The following is a 26,195-nucleotide window of genomic DNA, read 5'->3' on the forward strand; positions in this document are numbered from 1 at the left end:
CCACTAAAACGTTACAAATATAAATATATTGCATTGTGGGAATTTTTTAATTCGTTTCATATATGGAAAACCTAAATTTTTTGTGTGGACAAGCTAGATGTCTCTATTTGGTTATATGACCCACCGATAAAAAATGCTACACACTCCTGCTATATCCTATTGTTTAGTGTCCCAAAAAGGCTTTGAATCGTGTTTCACTGCATTCGATAGTCAAATTTCAACCTGGTTAAAATAGTATACACTGTAAAGGGTACCGTTGTATGTAAGTAACCACAGTGGAATCATAGACTGATATTTCTCTTAATAAAAAACAAAGTTATGGAGGTGATTAAAGTCGAATATGCGCAGTAGCTAATTTCCCTGTACCTTTGTGCTGAAAGGTTTATTATGAATATAAAAAAACGTTGGTAAATTTGGCAAAACAGTGTGTTTCATACCAGTGAAATATGCTGAATATCCGACCACTTAGTTCTTTGATTGTGTATAACTGGGTATCGATGCTATGATTTTTAGTTTAAGGCCATCGATACATCCTTTTGACAACAATGTAACTAACTAAATTGTCCAAGTAAGATCAAAACGTTTTTCACCAAACAACGAGTTTGTAAAAGAGATTATCTTTATGTAAATCTCGTAACAATGAGCGAAACAACAAACGCCTCGACTTTATTTTTCTTTCGAAATAAGGAGCTTTGTCATCAGTCCAAACTTGCTGTCAAATTTACTATCCTGAAATGTGAAAAACAGCAAAGTTAATACAATTTTACAGTAATACAACCATTTTTTCTTTAGAATGAAAGAAAATAAAACATATGTTGAATGCAATCGAATGTGAAGTTCACCAAATGATAGAAAGAGAAAAATGCAATGTCGAGGATTCATAATAAATATCAATATATTGTAATTTTTAACACCAAAACTATTGCGAATTTTGTGACAGTATATGTATAAGGAATGTTTACATCCTCTTGAAGTGAGCACTTCCTTAAGTACCCAATATTTGATCAGAATCACTTTTTGATATATGGAATACAGTGAAAGTTATATATAAATTTATAAATATTGACCAAATTTCCTCTCACGATTGTTAGCCTTAGGAGTGTAAAAGAAGTGGATTGAGTGGTAGTTTGTGACATTCACTATTTTACACTTATCTCGATGTAGACTTTACATCGTGTTGTCGGGAAACCATTCTGTATGTTAGTACAAAATAAAAATATACAATTGTTTCCTGTTCCATATTGTGTAGTAGATGACTTTTTTACAAATCGTTTTGGTCAACAAGGTTAAGGTGTATAAGCAGAATAGTGCACGAGGCAGAACCTTTTGAAACTGAGTGGAACCGTATGTCACGTATTTGAAGTAATAAAACGGTACTCCCGTAGTATGTGTACCAGGTTAGGATTAGGTCATAATGTTATACCGATTTTCCTCTATTTAGTTCTATTACGAGTTCGGGGACTGTTTGTAATAGCCAAGTGAATATACCCCCTACCCATAGGCTTCCGCCCGTCCCTTTACACGACTTTTTGTAAAGTAGGCGAACAAAATGAGTTACCTCCATATTGGTACACATACTTCTGGAGCGCCAATAAAACACCTGTCGGTCATTTTTCGTAACAGAAATGGAGGAAAATAATATTCAACAACTCTTAACACCAGGGAGAACAGTACAGCTTGACTTGGACAATTATTCTGCTGCAGAAATACCGGTATCTTCGACAAAGAACAGAAGTAGGAATGAGACACCACGGCATCAACCTGTTTGGTCAGGTTTGGAGTGGAAAAGCAAGTAGGTTTGAATTTGATAAATTGTGTATGATGAATAAACGATTCTAAATTAAATTTGAATATTTCAAAATATTATTTATTTGTTTCATATTTTGTTGTACTGCAAGAAATCTTATTTTTAATGAAACAACTTCATGGGTGGAGCTGATTTAACAATATGGTGTGATCGTTGTTTTCATGTTTTTTTTGTGTGTGTTTGTTGCAGATATCGATTCTGGGACAATAATGAAATGTTCATGTACAGTCAAATGAAATTGAAGTACTGGTTGGAAAATAGAAAAGAAAAAAGTTATGAACCTTATCTTTCTGCACAGGAGTTAATAGCTCGATATCTAAGGTTGGTACCGATATTCTAAACTAGACTATAAGTAACAAATAATTCAAGTGCAGACTGATAGCCCTAACCTAATGATCATTATCACGGGTTCGATGGGGGTGGAGTGAATAAATTCCCCCCAACTAAAGTTTTTCTTCCAATAAAACATCACATAACATTTGATTTGGAATTTTGCTTGCAGTGTTCCGTACAAAATGAGATATACCCTCTACTAGTTACATGGTATAGCCAGTGGTGGGATTCTGGGTATTTCGCGCGGGTTCCCGCGAACCCATCATTGAAATATCGTGATGATCAGAGAACCCATCCTCGTGGTTAGTTCGGTTCTTAAATGAGGAAATCTGTTGTTAGTGAGTTCGATACAAAATAGAACCTGTTCTCAAAATTTTGAATCGCATTATCGGTTATATCAATATTCTTTGTAGGCCGCTGAAATATAGACAAAAAAATATTGACGACGAATCGTCGGTTGATACTCGAAGTAAAAGTTCAGATCGAAGAAGCGCAGTGGTATTAGGTCCGGAATGGTGGACGAAATTACCTGCTCTATCAAACGATGAACTTTGTACGCATTGCTGGAAATGTGCAGCAGAACAAGGTATGTTTTGAGATATTACTTAATGTGCCATTTGTGGCATTGAGACTTTTTTTTATTATTTTGAAAATATTATTAGACGCTCTAAACACCAAAACCACTGTCTATATTAGCCCAATTGAACTCTACGGAACAGGCCATTCAAATGGCTCTTAGGGCTACAATGATATGAAATTTCCGGACAAGTCATCTCATTCCATTCTAGTATACCACGGAGATGATGTTTTGGAACCATGCTAATAATGTTACGGTTATTGGTTTCCAACCATGTTCTACCAGTGCAGTGCATGGTTTCCAAAGTCTTACAATCAAACCTGTAATATTATAATATATTTTTAAATAAACTCAGATACACGGATATATATTTTTATAATAATTGAGTTTCACCAGTGTTCCGTGAAAGACCCTCAGGTGTCCCGCGTCAAATTGTAGTTTCCCGCTTTTCGATTAGCACATTTTATGACAACAAAAATAAGCAAACAAATAAATATAGATAAAATCAATTGCACAGAGGTTCCTCGAGCCTTTGTTTATCGGGTTTATCTGCTACACCAAATGTTGAAAACCACTGGTCATAAAAATTCCTCATATCTCGCTTTAATTTCGCACCATCAATATTTAGAAATTCATCATCATACCTCTCAATTTCATCTCTAATTTGTGGATTAATATCTGTTATTTATCGTTGAAATATAGCCGAATATCTTACCGTAATATTTTATTGTCAGTGTCAATGAAAGAAGCGGAGAAAAACTATACAACTGTGATGAGTGGAAAAGTTGAAAAGGAACTGAAAGTAATAATACAAAATTGGAGAAAAGATAAAGCAATGATGGGATTTTTGAGTCTGTTTGGGGGAAATTTTTACATCAGTGAATATGAAAAACTGAATGAAAGCTAATCCCATTATGGAAAACAAAATTATCAAGTGCGATAAAAAACTATAACATTCATTTTTATCTGTTAGCTAGGTATGCACTATTATACCCAATATTGAAATAATGAGAACCCCTAGAACTCCCATTGTAAAATATTTAGGTAGTTTGTGAAAGGTTTACGAGTTCAAACTTGAGTTCGAATTTGGAATGCTCAGATTGGCATTTTATTTTGTAGCATCATTCAAGTTGATAACAGCGTTTTACAGATTAGACATTTCTACATTTTGGCATGAGATAAAGACATATCTGTACTCTGTTCTGGAGAAGTAAGAATGCTTAGAACTCCACACTGATTTTCATTGTTCTGCAACTAAATACCGTATTAGGCTATGCTTAATCACTCATTTAATAAAACACTAACTGAGAACTGAGTTTGCTTTCTTTCAATATTGATTAAAAATTATAACGTGAGTTTGAGGCCCACATATTGTGGTTTCATATGTTTGCTATATCTGAGAAGTCATTAGAAGCACGTGCAATCGAATTTGACGAACCCGGCCTAACTAATATTTCTGCGGCGTTAGACTTCACGTAGTCGAAGATATGTTCTTTCATTTTTTGGATATATTCATATCTATTAGCGTATTAGTCGCATTTATAGTATTTTTTGGTATAATAAATTTTAAAAGAGTGCAATGCTTAATATATGAAGGCGAAGTCAGCGTACCGGTATCGGCAGGACAAGTATCGAGTTTGCAAAAACAGATCAGCAGAGAAGCGTGACGGAGGCGTGAACGTGACGCAGAAAAATGTGTTCCAGCGAATTAAATAAAAAAGCAAGAGAATCGACGACTACGAGAATTTAATGAAACGATCCGTATATACCCCGTGTCAAAAATATATATATAACTGTATTGTTTGATTTGTCTTCTAAATTTACTGCTCCAAAATTAAGTCAGCATTGACGCACTCGATGTCAAGATATCATACAGCTACTCCTCACTTTTGAATTCTGATTACGAGAATACAATGAAAAGTATATTAAGTTCAACGTCTTTAATGTAGTTCTATCCAGTGATGAGCTGGAAAAATCGTAACAACCGGAACGCACTTAAGAAAAGTACCGTATAGGATGAATTTACATGGGGTCAAAGGTAGGGGATATATCTATTACACGTTACTTCTGAACTAATTATTTGCGTGATGTTAATTACGAATTATATTGTAACAAAACATAAATTAATAACTAGTTTAACAAGAGAAACTAGACTTTTTGTACCATAATTTTTTTTTAACAACCGGAACGCAAATGCAATAAAATGTCCAACAACCTGAACGCCGTTCCGGCTACAGCTCACCACTGGTTCTATCACTTGGACGCAGGCATCTACTTTCCAAATGCTGATACTATCAGCTATTATCGTTCGATAATATTACTCGTTTGGTTGATGAATATGTGGCAACCCTATTTACTCGATTCAATGAAATATCAATACCATGTCGAGATTTATAAACCTTATATTGCTTTCAAATTGAGTTTAATATAAAATAAATTACTAGCGTCGCTAGTGTTGTGGCAACTTGCGCAACCCATTTTCATCTTTCTCAAACTGACTTGAACCGCACAAAGATATAGAAAACTATAATATCGTCTTTATTTTTGAAATCAATTTCATTTGCATTGAAAGCACATATGGTGAATTATTTAATATACTGACACTTCGACATCTCAGTATAACTGACTTCATAAATGTCGTATACAGTGACGTCATAGTGAGATAAATTTGAAATTTGTTCAGTAAAGGTGATCTACAAATTGAACATGGAATTATAACAGCCGAATAATTTACTGATTTTTATTTTAACTATATATTTCTAATACTGTTTATTTTTTTGTTGACTTGCAAATTGGATATTGTATTAGTACACACCGAATCAATACAATCTAATATATTTACCCTCACTTGTGCACTTTGTGATTTCACGAGGCTACTCAATTTGCATAAGTGTTCACATAATACTTTATTGGAATTATTTGATATTGGCACTTAATAATTTATTTATCTCTAAATATAATTTTGTTGGTAAAATTGGGAACAATAATCAAAATTATGACATTATTCTGAGGGATAAAATGGCACTAAACACAAGGAAGACTGAAGATATTCCGCTCGTCAGCCAGCTGTTTGCTCCTGACGTGGTGGTGATAGGAGTCGTCGTTGGAGTAGTTGTTGTCGGGGTGGTTGTGTTCAAGTCGGCTTGTATTGTAGTTGTGGTGACAGGCTTAGTTATCGCTGTGACGTTTTCTACTAATTCAGGTACGTTACAGAGGTTGATGTCACAAGTTTGATATTTGCATGACCTGAAGTTGAAATAGACACTGATAAGTTCACAATACAAAATACGAGATAAACGTTCAATGAAAATCATATTTGCCAAAGATGATGAGGTTAATAAATTTGAGCATGCACAACTACATATTTATTTGTTTATCTTTTTTGAATCACAAAAAGTGCTCGTTCTCTTTGTATAGCAATCAAAAGAAACATTTAACTTACTCGGGTTGCAGTGCTTCACCGACTAATTCTTGTAGACTGATTCCTGTTCTTTCCAGAACGAGCTGAACGGCATCGTTGATGATAGTCGCAAGTGTTGTGATATTTTTATTAGGATTCGTCACCCATTGGAAGAAATCAGCGCCGATTTTGACAATTTCACCGGGTTCGAGGTTGGATACCAAAGCAACAATTCCTTTCAACTGTGGATATTTTTTGGTGATCATTTCAATCAGCTGTGCTTCTGTAATGTTTGCAGCTTCTAGAGTCAGATTGTAGATTTGACCAATGTACATCTGGATTTCTTCATTGATACCACTGCCGTTGTTGTTTTGAATAGCGATTCTAAGCTTGATGCTCGCAATCTGCAAATCGACTTGTGTAGAGTCAAATTGCATGGTATATGCTTCTAAGAAAGCCAACATCGCTTGGTCTTGCGCAGCTGTGTCGTTCGTGCCATAGGCATCCAAAACAGGCTGTATATTATTCAACACGAATACAATTTCTGTAGGCAGCATTACATGGGTTTTGCCAAATGCAGTAATCAAAGCAGGTCCGATGTCTGAACCTGCAGTTACATCGGTATTCACCGACGCAAAAATGATATCGCCGGTGTCAGAAACATTTTGTGATGTTTGCCTATAAAACTGCATGCTTTGCATTCTAATTTGAAGTTCGATTTCTTGCGTCACGTTCACTCCGTTTTTAGTTAGAAGAGTGACCATCAATTTGCTCAGCTCTGTTGGAGGATATGTGGAGTTAGCATATTCGTAAAGTGCCATCTGGATTAGGGTCATATTTCCATTTGCGGCTATTATGGCGGTGTGGAGTTGATCAAGTCCAGCCAATTCCGGTGGAAGGGTCATGTTCAACTGCGCCGAAAGCAACTCTAGATATTGCGTGTAGTTGTTGTAAAATACTGTTATCATCGTAAACGTGTTTGTAATCATTTCTGTTTTATTCGGATATCTTTTTAACAAGTAGCCTGGAATGCATTCGATCATGGGTTTATACTCAGCAGAAATGTTGACACCCATGTCAGCCATTTGTTTTATATACGCATCGGCGTAAGCCTGTGTTACGTTATTCGACAAGCAGTATTTAGCTTCAAAATTCATCCACAACATACCGGCGATAATGGTGGCATTTTGCGTGTCATTCATCTGGATTGCCGTCACCAAGTCAGATATCAAATACAAAGTTGCCAGAGTTTCGTTTGATAATGTAATATTCTGCATTGCGAGGTCGTTCAACGTTTCATTTAAGATCATTTTGAAGTCAAATGACATTGACGAGTTCATTGAAGTGTTCGATAAAATATTCGGAAGTTCTTGTAGGAAAGCAATTACTTCTGGTGGAACAGTGATATTCATCATTGCTAGATTTTCGATGGTTTGGTTGATGAATGTTGGCAACCCTGTTTGCAATATCATTGTTAAATTTGTCGAGTTGTTTTGAAGCGCTTGTATCAGAGCAGACATTTGTGTTAGCGCATTGATGACGTTTGGTGAAAGAGTAATGTTATACTTTGCCAAATCCTCCAGAGTTTGGTTTAGCATGGTGGAAATATCCTGGTTTGACATGTTATACGGTTGAATTTGGTCGATCATACTTGACATGTTGTAATACAAGTTATCAATTTGTTCTGTATGGTTGGGGAAAAATGTGTAGGCTAATCCTGGCCGGTATTTTATCATCGTTAGGGTTTCGTTCGTCAAGTTGTTGTGGCCGAATCTTTCGAACATGTTTATGATAGATGTGCTGAGTGCTTCAGTCGCTGGAGTAATGGTGCTGAACTGCATGAGCATACTCAACCTCCATTGCGTAACGTAATTGGAATCATTGATATTCATGAAGAGCTCCTCGAGCGAGTTCCAGAAAATGGAGGATCCATTGATCATTTCGTGGTCCATGCCTGGCATTGTGATATTTAGTTCTTCTAACAGCATATTAAAAAGTTGTGTTGCGTTATTGTTGGAAAGAGTTTCGTTGATTTGCATTGCCAATTGATGTGAAAATATCCTTATTACGTTTTGAATTTGGTCTCCAGCATCGGGAAATAGGCTTAATAATTGTTGAATATTGCTCGCGTTCAATTTCAAAATTTCTCCGCATTCCAAGTATGACGAATAGGCCGTAGATATGCATGATCCATAGACAATGGTAACTAAAGAAAAAACATTCCATAAGTCTCATAATAAAGACAAGTTCGATGACATTTTTATTTTATAACTATGATTTTCAGAGAAAACTCATTGAAGACTAAACATATCAATAATTTCATTTGATAACGGATGCAATATTTCTCAACGTTTTTTTTTCACTTGAGCTTTTCGTTTGTGAATTTTTGATATGCTACACATGAAACACACCTAAATTATAAAATTTAATCGTTTTGTTTTAAATTTTACATACCTTCTTGCTTGTCCAAAAATTCTGGTTTATAAATCACTTCCCCGAGGAAACAAGACTGTCCCGATGTTGAGGGGCAAGTGTACGATTCGTTCCACGCGTATATGGGCATCCCGAACACAGTTGTGTTGAATCCATTTCTACAATTGAGTGCATTAACAGCGCTAACGAAAAATAAGCAGACAATTGCTGCTGAGAAAATGGACTTCATTTTGGTGATACTTTCTTTCTACTTTTCTATAAATTTAACCAACCTGTAAAATTTTGTTTGCGAAAAAGTTAGAAAGAACCAAAAATAGATATTGTTTTATCGCATTCATGACAAACATCATCACAATACGTATGTATTTTAGCCCTTATAGTTATATTCATTATGTTTTATTGGAGCGGGATTTTATGTTCGCTTAACATATCAGTAATCCTTTATATCCACAACAATCATATTTTTACAAATAGTCTGAAAACTGGGTAATAGTCTTATAATAGAAATATGTCCAAAATTAGAGGTTATTATATATAATTAAGTTAAAGCGACACTAATAAACGAAAATAAAATATTTTGAGTAGTATCTTTACCGAATATTTCAATCAATCTTGCCATTTTCAAACCTTCATATATATAAGAATAACAAATCAATACATAGTGGTGTTTCATTTAATTTAAATCCGGTTTTCAAAATTTATAACGTTATAATTGTTTCCTATTTGAGTGAAGAAAGTGACATTGGAAAGTGCAAAATAAAAATTGTACAGAAAATATACCGCATTTATACACAAAGTAGGAATAAAGCTATTAAAGGGCAAAAGTTAGAAGTAAAAGGTATATACTGGTAACGACACAAAATTATTTCTTCGAAGCTATACTTTACTCACGAACAGAAAATATAAATGAATATAGGAAGACGTATTCCAGTATTTAAGCCAAAAATTGTTGAAAAAATGAACGAACGAATTTGCTGAATAATTCAATTTTGCGTACATCGGGTTTAGGTAAATATTTGAAGACCGTAAATTTATTTTACAGAGCCTGTTAAAAATGAGAATGATTCAGTTCTCCCTAGCAATACTATTAGTGACTAATCATTTGATCTTTTTTTATTTTCATTGTACTCGCGGTAATGAATTCACGTTTTCAGGTTGTCAAGGGAGAAAACGGTGATCAAACCTTGTCCCGTGGTCACCACGCCGTCGACAAACAAATCGCTTTTTTGTTGTTACCTAAAAATTGTGAAATCGTGGCCATGTCACGGCAATATTGCAAATATTTAACCACGGGATTAGTTAGGAAAGCGTAACCAGGGTAATTGACCTAATATTTCAATTTTGGTGTTTAGAAATATCATCTTGCATTCAATAATTTGGATGTGACATACGAAAAACTTTATTTTTAAACTGGTTTATGTGCATAAAATTCAATATATATCACTGTATTTAAACCTGCCGCATGTAACTGCATTTTCAAATTTTGCCAAATGATAGATTCTGAACTGAGAGATATCATTGGAATTTGTGACAAAAAGAATCTATATTTGAACATTACAAAAATATGGCGAGGTATCAAATTTTACATTCGATTCATAAGAATTGAAATGAACAAATTGATTACCAATTTAGATGCTACAAGAAATCACTTACAATTTTAGAAGAAAAACAATATTGCATGGTGTGAATGGTAAAAACGAAGTCTTGGTTTTTACTGTATTTCTACTGTTCATATAAAGAATACATGTGAGATAGTTGCTTAATTTGCGCAATGCCGACCATGCCGAGTTAAATACTAAGTGCAACCTATTGTACTCTAAGTAGCCACTCCCTGTCCACACACCGACACGATAGCATAATATTATATTTCTGTGCCATGTCTGAAGTTTCAATGTTTTATTTTCGATTCATAGTAATATTACGCCATTGTAATTAACAAGTCGTCATTTGAACTAGGAATATGAATGTTTTCTATAATTTGATACACGTTGAACTCCGCTATTATCTTATGTATAGTGTTCGCCTGCATGTGTTTTGGTCTTCTATCAATACTCTGTCCAATTTTATTGGGAAAATTTGTGACCGTGATTTTGACGAAACTTGTTATTGCGAGTTTAACTTATAGTTGCGTCGTCCTATTACAAATGGCGCCATACCCCCTCTGCGCAAACAAATATCACACCTCAATGACACTTCAGAAATATCTATCTCGAACTTGTGTGAACGTTGGAAACAAAAGCATACTTTTCAATAAGCTGATATTATATTTAGGACAAATGATTTTTGCATTGAAATAGCAGGTTTTTGCATTGAAAGATTTGAAATAATATATACAGTTATGATACAATATAGACTAATTCACCCTCGATATTTATGATTAATAGTTCAAGTCATGTACAATTTTATGTATTAATAAATTTCGGATATTTTGCTGGAGAAATTACTTCATTAAATGTAGGAGACAGAAAAAGTCTCGCTTCCAGAGCGAGGTCAATTCACTGTATATCGTACTCCAGGTTACAAAGCCTAGACAAAGAAAGCACGAGAATAAACAGACAGACAGTTTGTAAAAATGAGTTCAAATCCTACAATAGAATAAAAATGTTGCATTCTCTTCACTTAAATATCAACTATCTCAGTAGATATAAAACTTCTCATTTTCAGTCTTTTATGAACCATAGATATAGTTATCGTTGTTCGTACTTCGCCAAATTCAGATTCTAATTAATTTAGCATTATTCTCTAGCTGTAAAGTATATTTTGTACTTCGATTTTTAACACAAATCTTTTTTTTTAAATATTAGTGCGGGTTGCGATAAAGAACGAAAATAAGGTAAATTCAATGAAAATCTTGATTATTTTAAAGTAAATATAAAAATGTGTATTTATTGAGTTTTACATATAGAATGCTGTATGAAAATGAACATCAACTATAATAATTGTGAATTATGATTTTATACACATTTGGTGATTGGAAGAACATTATAGATTTATGGTTAGGCACTTAAGATACATTACATGTATTTGTGACATAGAGCTAATGCGTAAGAAGTATATCAATCAAGTATACTGAGTTGATAAATTGCTTGGAAACAATACGTCACATTTGCTTTATGGAACAATTTTAACGAGATAACAGGTCCTAACCATACTTCAAATCACGGCATTTTTCTAAGACTATCTTCACGGCAGGTCTACAGCAATGAAATACAATCAGACTAAATACAGTGATTTTGAGGAAAAATTGTAAGCCCACTGAGAATTTATTTTGAAAGAATTAGGGTTTCGACGGGCAAATGCTAATTTTACTGATATGGCTGTAATTTCAATTTTCTTTGTGATTTTCAGAAGTCGAGGTTTCTACAAATTGTAGACGTGTAGAAAGTACAATGTGCCACAAAATAACAGCATTAAAAAAAACGATGATAGTGCATTTTGATCGTATATGATGCATAAAATAGTTTAATCAAGCACTTGGGAAACAAAAATTACCGGCGATATAAAACTTTGAAAGGTATTTAATATAGAAATATGAAACCAAACCAATTTAATGAGCTTATTTTTTTATCAATATTACTTTTATTCTATAGACCATTTAAAATTAGTTAAATCTGAGAACAAAAATTTTCAAACTGAACAAAAGCATTGAAATGTATGTTGCCAAATAATTTTTAAAAACCCCAGATTATGCATGAAACCCATCTGATTTATTGCAAACATACTTTTTTAGTAAATTAATCAAAAATGGATAAAAAACACAAAACTGGTGTTCAATAAACTATTGCATCGAAAAAAGGATGATCCTGTCTAATTCACACAAATTCCAATTATGTTTTACTAATCGTCACTTGCGTAAAAAATAATTTTTCTCCGGGGTAGTTAACGGTGTATTGTTGAGATGGTAATACATAGATATTTAACTTTCAACAAACCTAACAAAAAATAGTTTTAGCTCAATTTGTTATATTAAAAAATAAATATATTCTGAGTGGAATTAGTGACAATTTCAAATATGCGATACGTCACAACCGACATCCTAACTAAAAGTTATATCGGATTATGAAAAACAATTAGCTAAAGCATAAAAAACAATGTGACAAATAAAAATGGAAGTTTTTCACAGAAATATTTGTTCTAAGTTACAATGAAACTTTTACATAATAACGAAATAAAATTTTACGCATCGATTTATTGCTGCGATAAAAGCGTGAGAAAAGACATCTATCACAAGGCACGTGATAACAGTAAATGAAACTTTACTCAAAATTTGAGATTGGTACAGGCGCTCGTGTATTTTTGAACAAATTTTGATTGTCAATTTTGACAGTAATTCGAATCAACCTTCATTATATGTGCGTTATATATCAAAAAAGGTAATTGAAAAAAGTAAGCTTGAAAAAAATAACGTCAAAGACGCAGCGTTATGTAAATTAATTACACCACCACTGAAGGTGGTTGTATCGGTAGTATTTGAAGTCCCTGTAACAGGTTCTGACCAAATCGTCGATGTTGTAAGTGCTTGATCTGTCAAACTAATCGGAGATGTGGAGGTAAACGGCCCCGTTGATTCTACACTGCTGGATGTTGTAGATGTGGTATGTGCTGGCAGAATGTCTCTCACGTTACAGTTGTCCGTTTTACAAACTTCGTACGAACAAGATCTGAAAGTGAATTGGAAATTTTAATAGAAGAATTTCAATCATATAACCTGAAACAGAGAGAGTTTGAATTTATGGTGGAGTACTTATTGGCATATTCATTTGTCTATCCCGCTTGGGCGCCAGATGTCCCTAGCCCGACGGCTTTTTGGGTCAAATAAGCCTGTCTTGATAAACAAAATTACAATACTATATATTTTTTCAAATAATTCAAAATTTGTTAAATGGCCCAGATGACGACCATACGGTCGTCCCCTACAATCAGCTGGCGCCCGAACGGCTGTGCCCAAAAGCGGCGCCAAACAGGAGCTTCCAATAGTTGCACACCGTTATATTCAAACTTTAAAAAGCAAAACGATGAAAAGACGATGCAAAAATGTACTTACTTTGGTTCCACTAGAGTCTTCAATAACTGAGCAACATTAACACCGTGCTTGTCAAGAAGAAGATGAATGGTTGAATTTATGTAGGAAGCCAATGTCGTTGTTGTTCTCTCGGGATCAAATATCCAGTAAACAAAATTTGACATTGAAGAGAATGCTTGTTTTGGGTCTAGTTGGAAAAATATTTCGATAATGGGTCTGCCATCAGGGAAAAGTTGCAGAAGCCTGTTTCTTAAATCTGTTCCGGTGACGTTAACAGATTTCAAAATTAATTGGTATACGTTAACGATTTGTTCGAAGGCTTCATCGGGTAAAGAAGTTTTTAGTATATCCATATTATTCATCAGTGCAAGCTGAAATTTGTAAGTGTAGATTGACAACTGGACTTGATCCGATGGGAACGATGCGTTGTAAGATACCAATATATTCAAAATGGCGTCGTTTATACCCTGCACATCATTTATAGTTGCAGCGTCGATGAGAGATTGCACATTATTTAAAACAGGAATAAGCCGATCGTACATGGTCACATTAGCTTTTGCGAAAGCATCTTGAATTGCAACACCGATATCTTTGTTTGCAGCGATGTCTTCATTTAGGGAAGAGAATATTGTATCCAATGTCGGGTGGACTTGTGGCCAGGATGGGTTGTATGCTGAAGTTGATGCTTGGCGAATAGACATTGATATTTGATCTGTTACGTTTACCCCTGCCTTAGTAAGAATAGTCACGATTAGTTTGCTTAATTCGGTTTCTTTAGCCATGTCTTGTTGAAGTTCAATCAGCAGTTGTATGATTTGTGACATATTGTTTTGAGCGAGGGCAGTCTGAATTTTTGGCAATTTGTTGATCAAAACAGTCAGTTCAAACGGGACGGAGACGTTTAGCTGACTGAATTGTCCTTCAATGTAGCCCGAGTAGTTGGTGAAAGCCAGTGTCATTTGATTAAAAACATCAGTTATCAGAGCAGCCTGGTCTGGTAAAGCAGCATACAAAGATCCGGGAACACATTCAAGTCCCAATTGCGCACTGCCAGGAACTGATATTCCATACTCTGACAACATTGTCGATATTGTTTGAGCAAAAGATTTTGTAACGTCGTTGGAAGAGCAATAATGCGTGTGAATGTATGAACTCCATTGCATAAATAAGGTTTCATTCATTGTTGTAGCAGCCATAATTAAGATCTCGGAGCTTTTTAGCAAAGGAGTCAATTCTGCTGGCAAGAACGATGTATCCAATTGTTCGAACATTTCGCTGAGAGATGAAGGATTGAATTCCGTAGCAGTTAGATTTATATTCATCAATGAATTGGTAATACTATCATACACTGTGTCAATAGTCTGAGAATTATTGCCTGCGAGCAGCTGATAAGGTAAAGTTACAATATACTTCAATGCTGCTTCAAGCCCGCTTGTTTCGACTCCATCCAGTTGGCCAAGTACGTGCTTCACAGCGTTTACTAATGTAATGGAAGCGTTAGTTGAGGGCGTGTTCAGTAAAGACATAATTTCTACTAACCAAGCATTGATCGCTTCTGTGTTATTTGTTGTTGCAGCATTGAATAAAGCTGGTAAATTATCCACGATTATTTTTACGTCGACGGGAATAACGACACCAGATAAACTGATTTGTTCTATTGTATCTTTAATAACTTGTTCAATATTGAAATTGCTCGGAGTCATAGAATCGAACGCTGTAAGATTTATGTTGATCAATGAATCTGCGATGCTGTTGTACACGGCGTCAATAGTGTGAGTATCCTGACCTGGCCGGAGTTGATAAGGCAATGTAGTGATGTAGTTCAAAGCTGCCTCAAGTCCGGATGTTTCAACTCCATCAATCTGGCTGAGTACATGTTTCACAGCGCTAACCAGTGCCAGTGAAGCGTTTGTCGTAGGCGTGTCCAGAAGTCCCATAACGTTCACAAGCCAAATATTAATTTCATAGGTGTTTAATTTTGTTAAGGAGTCGACCAACGTTGGCAATAATTTAATAATTGTCTTCACATCGTTGGGAATGATGGTGCTGTTCATATTCAGTAACTTCATTGTGTCTTCAATCACCTGGTTGATATTGACGTTTTCAAGGTTCATCAAATTTGTAGCCGAGATGTTTATTTTCACCAAATTGTTAGATATACTGTCGTACACCGAGTCAATAGTTTGTGTATTTGTTTCTTCCAGAAGTTGATAAGGCAAGGTGACAAGGTAGTTTAAAGCCACTTCTAACCCGGATGTGTCGACTCCATTGATTTGTCCGAGCAAATATTTGACAGAATTTATCAATGCGATAGAAGAGTTGGTGGATGGCGTTTTTAGGAGAGATATAACTTCTACCAACCATTTATTGATTCGATTTGTATCACCTTTCGTTACTGCGTCGAATAACGCTGGCACGTTATCCAATATTACGTTCAGCTCACCAGGAATTGAAATACCAGAAGCATTCAACTGTTGAATTGTGTCTTTAATAATTTGTTCGATATTGAAACCACTCGACATCATGGAATCTCTAATACTCTGGGCTGTTCGTTCGTAAACAATGTTTATCACTTCAGTTTCGTTGGGAAATATTCTGATGAAAAATCCAGGTAAATTACTTATCACGTCCAACACATCTTGAGGTAACGAGACGTTGACATTTCCTATAAAATCCAATAAAGTGTTACTCAAATCGCGGCTTTCGTCACTGGGGATGCTCAAGTTCGTGAAGGATTGCAGCAAAGTGTTTAAAATTATATTTATATTTCCGCTTGTTGTTGCCTTTAAAAGTTGCTCAGTTACCTCGACGATGTACTCTATTCCAGTTAGATTTGAATTGAAACCTTCTGATCCAAGCAACGACATCAGATCCAGAGTATTAGTAGAATTGATAGAGTCAATTATCGCAGATATGTTGCTATATGCGATTTCCAAATCGTTTTCATTGCCAACGAAAAACATGTAGAGATATCCAGGTTGATAATCGATTAAAGTGCGCAAATCAGACGTAAGGTTGTTGTGAATTCCGAATCGTTTGGTCATTTCATATACTGAATTACTGAGCATTTGTGTAGCAGGTGTAATTCTGCTGTAACTTTTAAGTAGCTCGAGTTGCCAAGATGTAATGTACTCAAAATTGCCTTGGATCAATTGATCCAGCAAGTTGGGAATAGACTGTAAAGTTGGCACTATTGATTGAACTTCAGCAGGTAGAATCAAAGCTACAGCTTCGATAGTAAGTCGCAAAGATCCGATGGGATCTGACATATTTATTCTAGAAGCCAAATTTTGTAGCATTGTCTTAATTTCATCTGGAATGGATATATTCATCATTTCTAGTTGCTGGATCGTTGATTCCAATGGCGTAGACCAATCTGGATGGGTCAAATTAACAGCATTCAAGTTTTTAGTAATGTTGGAATAAATTTCGTTTACTAACGTAACATTGTCGGGGAATAATGTTACAAAAATACCAGGAATGTGTTTGAGGGCGTCTTTAGCAAAGTCATCCAGAGTCACATTCATTTTTTCAAAGTATTGAACAATTGAATTCGTTAAATCCAGACTCTCTTGGGTTAATTCAGCTTCAGTGTAAAGGGTTTCTCCAATACTTTGAACAAATGCCTCCAATAAGGGCATGCCATCCATGATGTTTGAAATAAATTTCGGTAAGAACGTAATAGGCTGTCGCAAAGTAGTTGTGTTGATCGCGTCCAAGCTTTGACTGATATTTGCAAAAAACGATTTGATTAAGGTTATATTGTCCTGGAACATATTTACGAATAGTCCTGGAAAGTATTTGATGACATTGTTTATATTTGAATTAACAGTGACGTTCATTCTTTGCAGCAAGTTTACAATGCTGTTCGACAATGCGATACTTTCTGTTGTTATAGTGCTGCTATTTTGTAAAGCACCAATTGAACTAATGAGCAATGAATCAACCCACGTTTTGTTTGATATTATTCCATCAATGAATCTTTTTATCGATGCAGTTGCTTGACTCACTTCCGGATATAAAATATCCGGCGAAATAATTTCTGAAAGGATCGACATCAGATCTGGTGTTTTGGAAAGATTAATGTTGTCGATGATCAGTGACATATTACGCAATAACATATCTAAAACATCAGGATTTTCTTGAGCAAATAGATAAAAATATCCTGGTTGGTATGTTATTGCAGTCTTCATATCATCAGTCAAATTCTCGTAAACTCCAAACCTCATTGTCAGATTGAAAATTGCATTGCTCAGTTGCTCCGTCGCTGGTGTTATTTTGCTGGCTGTTTTCAGTAGTTCCAATTGCCAAGTATTTAGATAAATGAAATTTCCTTGTGTAAGCTGGTTTATCAACTCCGGCAAAGTGTTCATCATCGGTATCGTAATGTTCATTTCTGGAGGTATTAGGGTCTCTAACACATCAACCGCACCCTGCAGAGACGATATCGGATCCGAGAAGTTGATTTTCGATGGAATTTCATTGAGTATATATAAAACTGGAGGTGGCAATGTGAGATTAAGCATCCCAAGCTGTTGAATAGTCGATTGAATAGCTGCGTCCAAATCTTCGGGAGTGGTAATAAATGAATTGCTTATTCCTTGACTCACATTGGCAAAAATTGCGTTAATCATGGCTTCGTTGTCGTGAAGGGAAGCAGTAAATATTCCTGGCAAGTACATAATTATTTCTTTTACTTCTTTAGAAAGAAGAACGCCCATACGTTCTAGTAAACTGATTATTGAATTGCTAAATTGTAGACTTTCTGTTGTTGATTTGCTGGTATTTTTCAACGCTTCTATACTATACATTCTAATTTTAGTAGCATTACCAGTCATAGCGGCATTTATGAATCCTTGTAACGTCGGAATAATCTGATCAATGACGGTAAAATCGGCAACGGGCGAAAGTAAATTAAAAATGCTTCTCAAATCAGGTGGGCTGGTAGGATCGATTAAGTCCAATATTGCTGACAGATTTTTATATGTGTATTCCAAGGTAACATGGCTTTCAGGGGGAATGAATAGATAGAAATATCCAAGTTGGTAGGTAATGTAAGTTTTCATGTCATTGGTTATATTATCATATACTCCATATCGTTTCAAAAGTTCGAATATTGAATTTCTAAGTTCTTCTGTTGTGGCTGTGATTCTGCTCACTGATTTTAATAGCTCGAGTTGCCAAGTTGTGTAAAGATATTCGACATTATTCTGCAATAGTTGATTCAAAAGCTCTGGCAGGGTGTTGAGTACCGGCATTACAATCGGTTTAATATCTGGCGGTAGTAAAGAGGAAATTGAATTAATTGCCATTCCTAGAGATCCAACGGGATCTGATACATTGATTTTAGATGGAAGTTTGCTTATTTCAGAATGAACCTCAGCCGGCAGGGTGACATTAATGTCTTTTAGTTGCTGAAGAATAGCTTCGACTATTGTTGTAAAGTTGAAAGAAGAAGGGCTAAAAGTGGGTGGTTCATTTGTGGGATTGTCAATGCCCGGGACATTCAATGGGTCAAAAATTTCTTTCATTGACGCAGCAAATTGGTTCATCACATCTAAAGAGTCACCTCCTGGAAGTAAACTTATTATGTTCCCTATATCAGGCAGTTTTGTTAGATCAGTAGCTTCTACGATCGCAGTAACAACGTTGATAGCAGAGTTAACCTCGTCTTGTGATTCAGGATGTGTAGTGTAAAATATTCCCAACTGGAGACCAATCAGATCTTTTGTTTCTCTCGTCATATTATCCTCAAATCCAAATCGTTTTGACATATCAACAATCGCGTTATTCAACATTTTAGTCTCATTTGTTGTTGTACTGACTGCTTTTAGTGCATCAGCTTGCCATATGTTGATATAATTGTAATTTCCTTTGATCATCTCGTTTATTAAATCTGGTAACCCTCGCAGAAGTGGAAGAGTTGCGTTCATATTAACTGGTATTAAAGGAACGACAAAGTCTATGACGGCTTTAATAGTTCCTACTAGATCAGATATGTTAAGTTCGGATGGTATTTTTTCCAGAATTGTTGTCATTTCGGATGTCAAATTCAACATGAGAAGTGGCGAGAGAGCCGAATTCAACATTTTCCCATAATTCGGAGACGTGAAATCGATGTTATTTAAATTGACTGAAAAATTTGAGTAAATCGAGTTTATTAAATCTACGTCTTGCTGAAAGGCTGTAATAAATAACCCGGGAAGATAGGTAATTACATCCTTAACCTCTTTTTTCAAGGAAATATTTGATCTTTCCAGTAGACTATTTATTGAATTGCTCATGGCCAAACTCTGAGTTGTAACTGTGCTTGATTCCTGTAGTGCTTCTAAGGAATATATTCCAAGCGCCATCCAGTTTCCCGTAGACGCGACTTCAATAATACCATCGATTGTTGAAAAAACTTGATCCATACCAGCAAGCTCGACCTTGACACCAAAAGACTCAAGAAGTGATTTTGTATTTGGTGGCGCGGTTGGATCTATTGCATCAATAGCCTTGGATATATTGAGAAATATATAATCCAATTCATCACTATAATCAACGAAGTTGTAGAAATATCCTGGCTGATATTTGATAAGTGTTATCATATCATCAGTAAGGTTGACTCCAAAACGTTTGAGAAGGTCGAAGGTTGAATTGCTTAGTGCTTCTGTTGCTGGTGTCACTCTACTATATTCTTTCATTACATTGATGCCCCATGTATTCAGATAGTCGTAATTTTCCTTTGCTAATTCGTCTATGAGTTGAGAGAGTGAATCAAAAAGCGGCGAAAGCCTGTATGCTGACGGCACCAAAGAATTCAGTAGTTGAGGTACAGATTGCACAGAAGCAATGGGATTGGTGACATCTATATTTGCGAGAACTGTGTAAAGCGTAGCATTAATATTCTGATAATTTGGATCATCTTTGAAAAATTGAATAATGAAGCCAGGTAGATTCTCAATCATAGGTCTGTAGTTGTCTGGAACCGGCACTCCATTGCGTCTAAACAAATCATATATAAGCTTACTCGCGGCTGCATCCGGCGTGCTGAGATTACTGAAGCTAGTTAACAGTTTGTCCGACGCTTTTTCAACTTGAGAAACGTTAACTACAGCGGTGAGAAGCAGAGAGTCGATTTTTTCTAATACTGGTTTTACGTTGTCTGGAACAGTCACATTCAGTCCATGAAAAATTGATTGCGTCAGCTTTACGTTGTCGAATTCGCCGTGTTCATTCTGAAGAAACTTCATCACTTCCTTTGCGGCCCTCTCGGAAAAATCGTCGATGACAACATTAAGTTGATTTTGTAAATCGGGAAGCATAAGTAATATTCTATCAACATTCAACCCATTGGTACCGAATAATTCATCACAAGATAGCAACGATTCGTAGGCTGATGAAATGCAGGACCCATACGTCAGTGCAACTGTGAAAAGTGAAGTTAAAATATTTTGACTTAATATATTTATGCGACATTGTATATTCCGAAAAAAATCAAATTTCAAAGTGATCGGAAATGAATAAGATGCCAGGAAATCATATAATCGGATAAACTAAATATATAGTGTAATTTTCCGCGCTCCAGAAGTATGTGTACCAATATGGAGGTTACTAATTTTGTTCTCCTTATACTTTACATCAAGTTGTGTAAAGGGACTGAAGCATATGGTCAGGGGGTATATTTACTTGGCTGACACAGACAGTCCCGAACTCGTAATAGAATTAAAATGAGGAACATCGCAATAAAATTATGGCCTAACCCTAACCTGGCACACACGGGAGTACCTAATTTTCAATAATAGCGAAAAATGCAAAAGATTGTATATTTGAATTGAAGGCAACCAACATCATATTAGAAAATCATTATTATAATACAACCACATTACATGGTGCCATCCGTGTTAAATATACCTGTCCTGATATATAATAGTATAGTAAATGAATAACAAGCCAATGTTCCAATACAATAATTTTGAATCACTTCCTTCATCACCCCCACGTTGATGTTACACAATATAAGGCTCAATTTGTTTCGATTTGCGTCTTCATAACAAAGGACAAATAGGCCCTGATGAGATTTAAATGTCTGAGATAAGTTTATAATGGGAAATTCTTTTATTGCTAAATACATATTTGACGTCATGATTTCACAAGAAGGGTAAGTGAAATTGTAAGCAGTTCAACGTAGACTGGTATGTATCTGAAGTACCTTCAAGCACACTCAAAATATTTCTCCCTAAAGAATATTTACTGAGGATTCAATGTATAGATAAGATAGGTTTCATGCCATCCGTATTTATTATTGGCATCCGGATTGACTTTTGCAAGAATGCGCTGAAATATGCATTGTGCAGATCTGTAGTTTATACCCGATTTTATGGCATTCCTGGCATGTCGAGTACATTTTAAAAATGATTTTCGAATCTCCGAAATTCTAATTTATCATACAATGATTATTTGTATAATTTTAAGTAAGACAAGTGAAACAAATAAGATAACAAAAATTCAGTAATATTCATATTAATCGAAATAATGATGCTGGGTTCGAACTCATACTAATTATGCATTGCACAAAAATTCATAACTTGCACTTACGTTCATCCTCTATAAGCGATGTTTTGTATGAAATTTCTCCGAGGAAACATGATTGTTGAGAAGCGGACGAACATTGATTTGATTCATCCCAGAACGTGATAGGAATTCCATACACAGAAGTGTTGAAACCAGATCGACATGACAATCCTTCAACTGGGTGGTTGTTGGCAATGACCAACACAATGGCTGACACAGCCAAAAGTAGTCTCATGACAGATTTGTTTTTAATTTTAATCAGTATATATGAAATATTTCTAGAAACGAAAATAAGAATTAAAAAAAGGTCGGGTAAGCCTACACAATCCCTTCCTACGTAATTCGGTGATCTCGAAGTATTCGTACCAAGATGGCGCACAACCTAAACCTAGTATGTGTACTTAGGTGAGGGTTGTTCAGGTTGTGCGTCATCATGATACGAATACTTCCGGAGCGCCCCTAATCCTAATATTTCTTTAATTTATCTATTCTCAGACACATGCGCTAAGTTGCAAATGACAAGGTGCAATAAAGTTGTTTCCAGATAAAACAGTTTTCCTTAGCAATATCATACTTTATCATTCAGAAGTGAAAGAATTTTTCTGACACAAAAGCTACGAGCGAACAGCGAAATCTCATAGGCTGCTGGTAAACCAGAATTATCGTCGAACCGTAGGCGTCAGAAAATACTAATTGGCGCCAGATTTGAAATAGCTTAAGTCAAATTTTAAAGAAATTTGCGTACTCTTGTAGTATGCGAACCAAGATGGCGGACACTGGGACGTAGTATGTGTCCCAGGTTAGGGTTAGGCCATAATTCCAGGTACAAATACTACGGAAGTCACTTGGCTAGTTCGTTCCAGTGTCCGCCATCTTGGTTCTTATACTACAGAAGTACCGAAATTAGTTGAGCCTTCTCTTTCGTTAATTAGGGATCGGTGGAATTTGATCAACAACCTGACGTGATGGAAATATATAACTCCACAATGTATTCTCTATAAGAACCCGTGACTGTCGCTGAATGCACGCTTTAAAGCAGTGGTTTCCAACCCTTTGTTGGTTGAATTTCTCCCTTCGTCTATTTCCACACTCTTTGTTCCTCCCTCAGTATGAATAAAACTACTTTATTTATTCATGGGATCTTCGACCAGTTTTATACGCAAGTAAATCCCGCTTTTTTACAGTTTAAATTGTCTATATTGTGTGCACGATAAAACGTTACAGATACAATACTAAAAAACTAAAGAATATTAGTAATATTACAGCAAATACAAAGCAAAAGTTTATTTCTCCCTCGGTACGAATGAAAAACTATTTTATTTATTCAAGGGATCTCTGATCAGTGTTATACGCGATTATCTTCCGCTTTTGTAGAGTTCAAGTAGTTTATAATGTGTGAACAAACAAACATTATATATAGTAATAATACTAAAGAATATTAGTAATTCCGCTGTGAACCCGACGCAGAATACCGTCTTTCAAGATCTGCGAAATTTCCTCTGGAAGGAGTTCCTTCTCGGTTGTGAAACGTAGCTCAAAGTTTCACGAGTAATTATGCAAACTGATTAAACTTTGTTGACCGATATTGATGCCTATATACTATGTCTATGAACTATGCACAAACATATAACGAAGAGGAAGTAAGGTTATTGTGGATAACATCTACTTTGCTCAAGTCTTAGTCATGCGTTAGTCCCACGTACAGAACCTACTTGATTCTTTCAATAGGTTTCAATCAGCGCACATCTGCGAACGCATACATTCATATTCTCGTTCGACGTTAAGTGACACAATCTCAACTACAACAAAACAGTAAAATCATTCGATGTCACAATAGTTGTTTCAGGTATATTTGCTTTTGACTGTCAAAATTATTCACCTGAGCCGGATATTTCATAAGGTTGTATTTGCGACTGTCTAAAGATATTTTTTTCTTAATTTGAATATTGTTTTAATTCACATAAACTATGCTATGCAAACAGCTTGCTTCATTATTATAACATGTAATAACAAGTCAAGTCCGATGTAAACACTTTGTAATAGAGCATTGGACATTTTTGAACATGAACGGCAAAATGTTACGTCTCCAATAAACGTGTTTGAACTTTAAAAAAAAAAACAGTTGCTGAACAATTTTGACAGAAATTTGAATTTGATAACAAAGTATTACACGATAATCTGCATATTAAAAACCGACAAATTTGCATGTCTCTCTTCATTCATGAAGGGTTGGTTCAAGGTCGGACTGATTCAAATACTCGCTCGAAAACATGCTTTCTCAATAAATTTATATATCGTCGAGATATTATTTGAGATGTTAGGTGAATTTGCTCGTTAAATGACATCTGCAGTACACTTTCAAAATGCCAATTGCTTTGTTATTTACTCAAAGAAAGGCCAGTTGCTATTCAGAATTGGAATTCAAAACATATTGGAAACAAAACAGTTCTACTGGTTTGACTATTATTAATTCTGGCAGTATTCTCCTCCAAAAGCTTCTTCATAAAGACAAGTCACGCTTGTGATACCTTTATTTGACCTTCAACTTCAACACATTATATCTGAATTATGTAAAAGTGGAAATAAAAATTGTTAGGAAGTGTTTCAGCATACTTCGTTATCAGACATAACAATAACGTAGTTTGTTTATGCGTTGCGTTGATGTAATGTTTACATTAAAAGTTCAAGCAGTTACCAAAATCTGACTTCCATACTTGATATTTATAATTTCTAAATTCCTCAACCGTGCGCCTCAAACTCAAAATACTCAGTTTGTGTGTCACAAGTCACGTCAACAATCAAGCTGTAATAACAAAAAAAGTATCCCGGATTTTTCTACGTAGCCTGCTTGAAGACCCGATTACCAATGGCAAATTATTTATCATGGCGACTATTATCTTTACTACTGCAGGTCAACGCATGGAATATTATTATTTGTCCAATATACGTTATCACGTTAGAACTGCGACATATCACGACATAAATTGTAACAGTAGGCGAGGATGTGTCATATTATTATAGCAGATTTGAGCATCAACTGCGGGATTTCCCATCTAATTATAATTTCGACAACTGCAAGCTTCATAACACATGACATTATAAATTCCTTATGCGACAAATGCACAAAATACAGATCAATACAGATTTCAGATCATTGTGGAATTGCTATCTACCCACATTGATATGAAGACAGCCTTCTAGACTGGCGCCAAGTCTATTGTCCAAGTCCATTACCTAACAATGTCTCTGTCGCGATAATAAATTCAAATGCATCTCGAAGCACGTTCTTCTATCAATAATGATTTGGCCTAGAGCTCGCCACCTCGCTTTTACCAATTTATATTATATAAAGTACCGACTGGTACTGGCAATCTCGATAAAATCAGATTCTAATGTCTAACAACAAACTTTTTGTGTATTATACTCTGACTTCACGTATATATATATACGTATATAAAAACACCGTTGTTCATAATATTACTGTACATATCATTAAATTTCAGGTGAACGTCAACAAAATAGTTTCACTCACATTACACGCCTGAGGACGGATATTGCTTATTCGTGGTAAAATATATTTTAGGATAGGAAGGATGCAAATTAAGTTCGATAAACCGCTACAAAATGTAGATCAAGAATACAAAAAATGACGTGAAAAAATTACAAATTAGTGTTGAAATAATCACAAACAGCACGAAAATGTCACAGCAAACTTTTTATCGCGATTCAGCAGTACTAAACTGTTTAATATATGGTCACGATCTATTCTTAGTTTGTTATATTGTAAGTGCCACGGTATGCCGTTCCCTCGTAAATCATAAAATGTGATTAACAATTTTTAAAAAAATTAGTTTTCGTTCTGAAGACTAATTTTTACGCGACACGACTGCGGGGTATTAATTTCGCAGAAGGTATCGAAGCCGTATTTAAAATAAATATTAGCAAAAACTATGTGACGTGGACGCGAGAATAAGTGGTAAAGTAGGTTATTATAAAAATAAAAAACAAGTTTGCCTTCACGTCAACGTTTTATTATAGGATTAGAAACAGTAGGTTATTGAGGGCA

At 35.2% G+C, this 26,195-nt stretch overlaps 2 protein-coding genes across 2 annotated transcripts; one reads left to right on the top strand and one right to left on the bottom strand.

Moving 5' to 3' along the window:
* Positions 1 to 1,532: 1,532 nt before the first annotated feature.
* Positions 1,533 to 4,154, top strand: LOC120343326 (uncharacterized). The gene is made up of 4 exons (XM_039412465.2): positions 1,533 to 1,792; positions 1,997 to 2,128; positions 2,554 to 2,726; positions 3,452 to 4,154. Exons 1-4 carry the CDS (start codon positions 1,626 to 1,628, stop codon positions 3,622 to 3,624), a joined length of 645 nt encoding a protein of 214 aa, XP_039268399.2. The 5' UTR covers positions 1,533 to 1,625; the 3' UTR covers positions 3,625 to 4,154.
* Positions 4,155 to 5,308: 1,154 nt separating this feature from the next.
* On the bottom strand, positions 5,309 to 22,402 carry LOC120342757 (uncharacterized). Its single transcript, XM_039411723.2, has 6 exons — positions 22,154 to 22,402; positions 13,595 to 20,984; positions 12,914 to 13,211; positions 8,572 to 8,797; positions 6,160 to 8,323; positions 5,309 to 5,963 (listed from the first exon to the last, which is right to left on the bottom strand). Exons 1-6 carry the CDS (start codon positions 22,362 to 22,364, stop codon positions 5,711 to 5,713), a joined length of 10,542 nt encoding a protein of 3,513 aa, XP_039267657.2. The 5' UTR covers positions 22,365 to 22,402; the 3' UTR covers positions 5,309 to 5,710.
* Between the last annotated feature and the right edge of the window lie 3,793 nt (positions 22,403 to 26,195).

This window comes from Styela clava, chromosome 3 (assembly GCF_964204865.1).
Source record: "Styela clava chromosome 3, kaStyClav1.hap1.2, whole genome shotgun sequence".
NCBI classification, from domain to species: Eukaryota; Metazoa; Chordata; class Ascidiacea; order Stolidobranchia; family Styelidae; genus Styela; species Styela clava.

Bases quoted from the DNA above. Each gene is read 5' to 3' on its own strand.
- LOC120343326 (XM_039412465.2), top strand. From the start codon at position 1,626: ATGGAGGAAAATAATATTCAACAACTCTTAACACCAGGGAGAACAGTA. The intron at 2,129-2,553 runs GTTGGTACCGAT...TATTCTTTGTAG, and splicing joins TTAATAGCTCGATATCTAAG to GCCGCTGAAATATAGACAAA. The intron at 2,727-3,451 runs GTATGTTTTGAG...TTTTATTGTCAG, and splicing joins GAAATGTGCAGCAGAACAAG to TGTCAATGAAAGAAGCGGAG.
- LOC120342757 (XM_039411723.2), bottom strand. From the start codon at position 22,364: ATGAGACTACTTTTGGCTGTGTCAGCCATTGTGTTGGTCATTGCCAAC. The intron at 13,212-13,594 runs GTAAGTACATTT...ATTCACTTTCAG, and splicing joins AAGACTCTAGTGGAACCAAA to ATCTTGTTCGTACGAAGTTT. The intron at 5,964-6,159 runs GTAAGTTAAATG...TTTCAACTTCAG, and splicing joins GGTGAAGCACTGCAACCCGA to GTCATGCAAATATCAAACTT.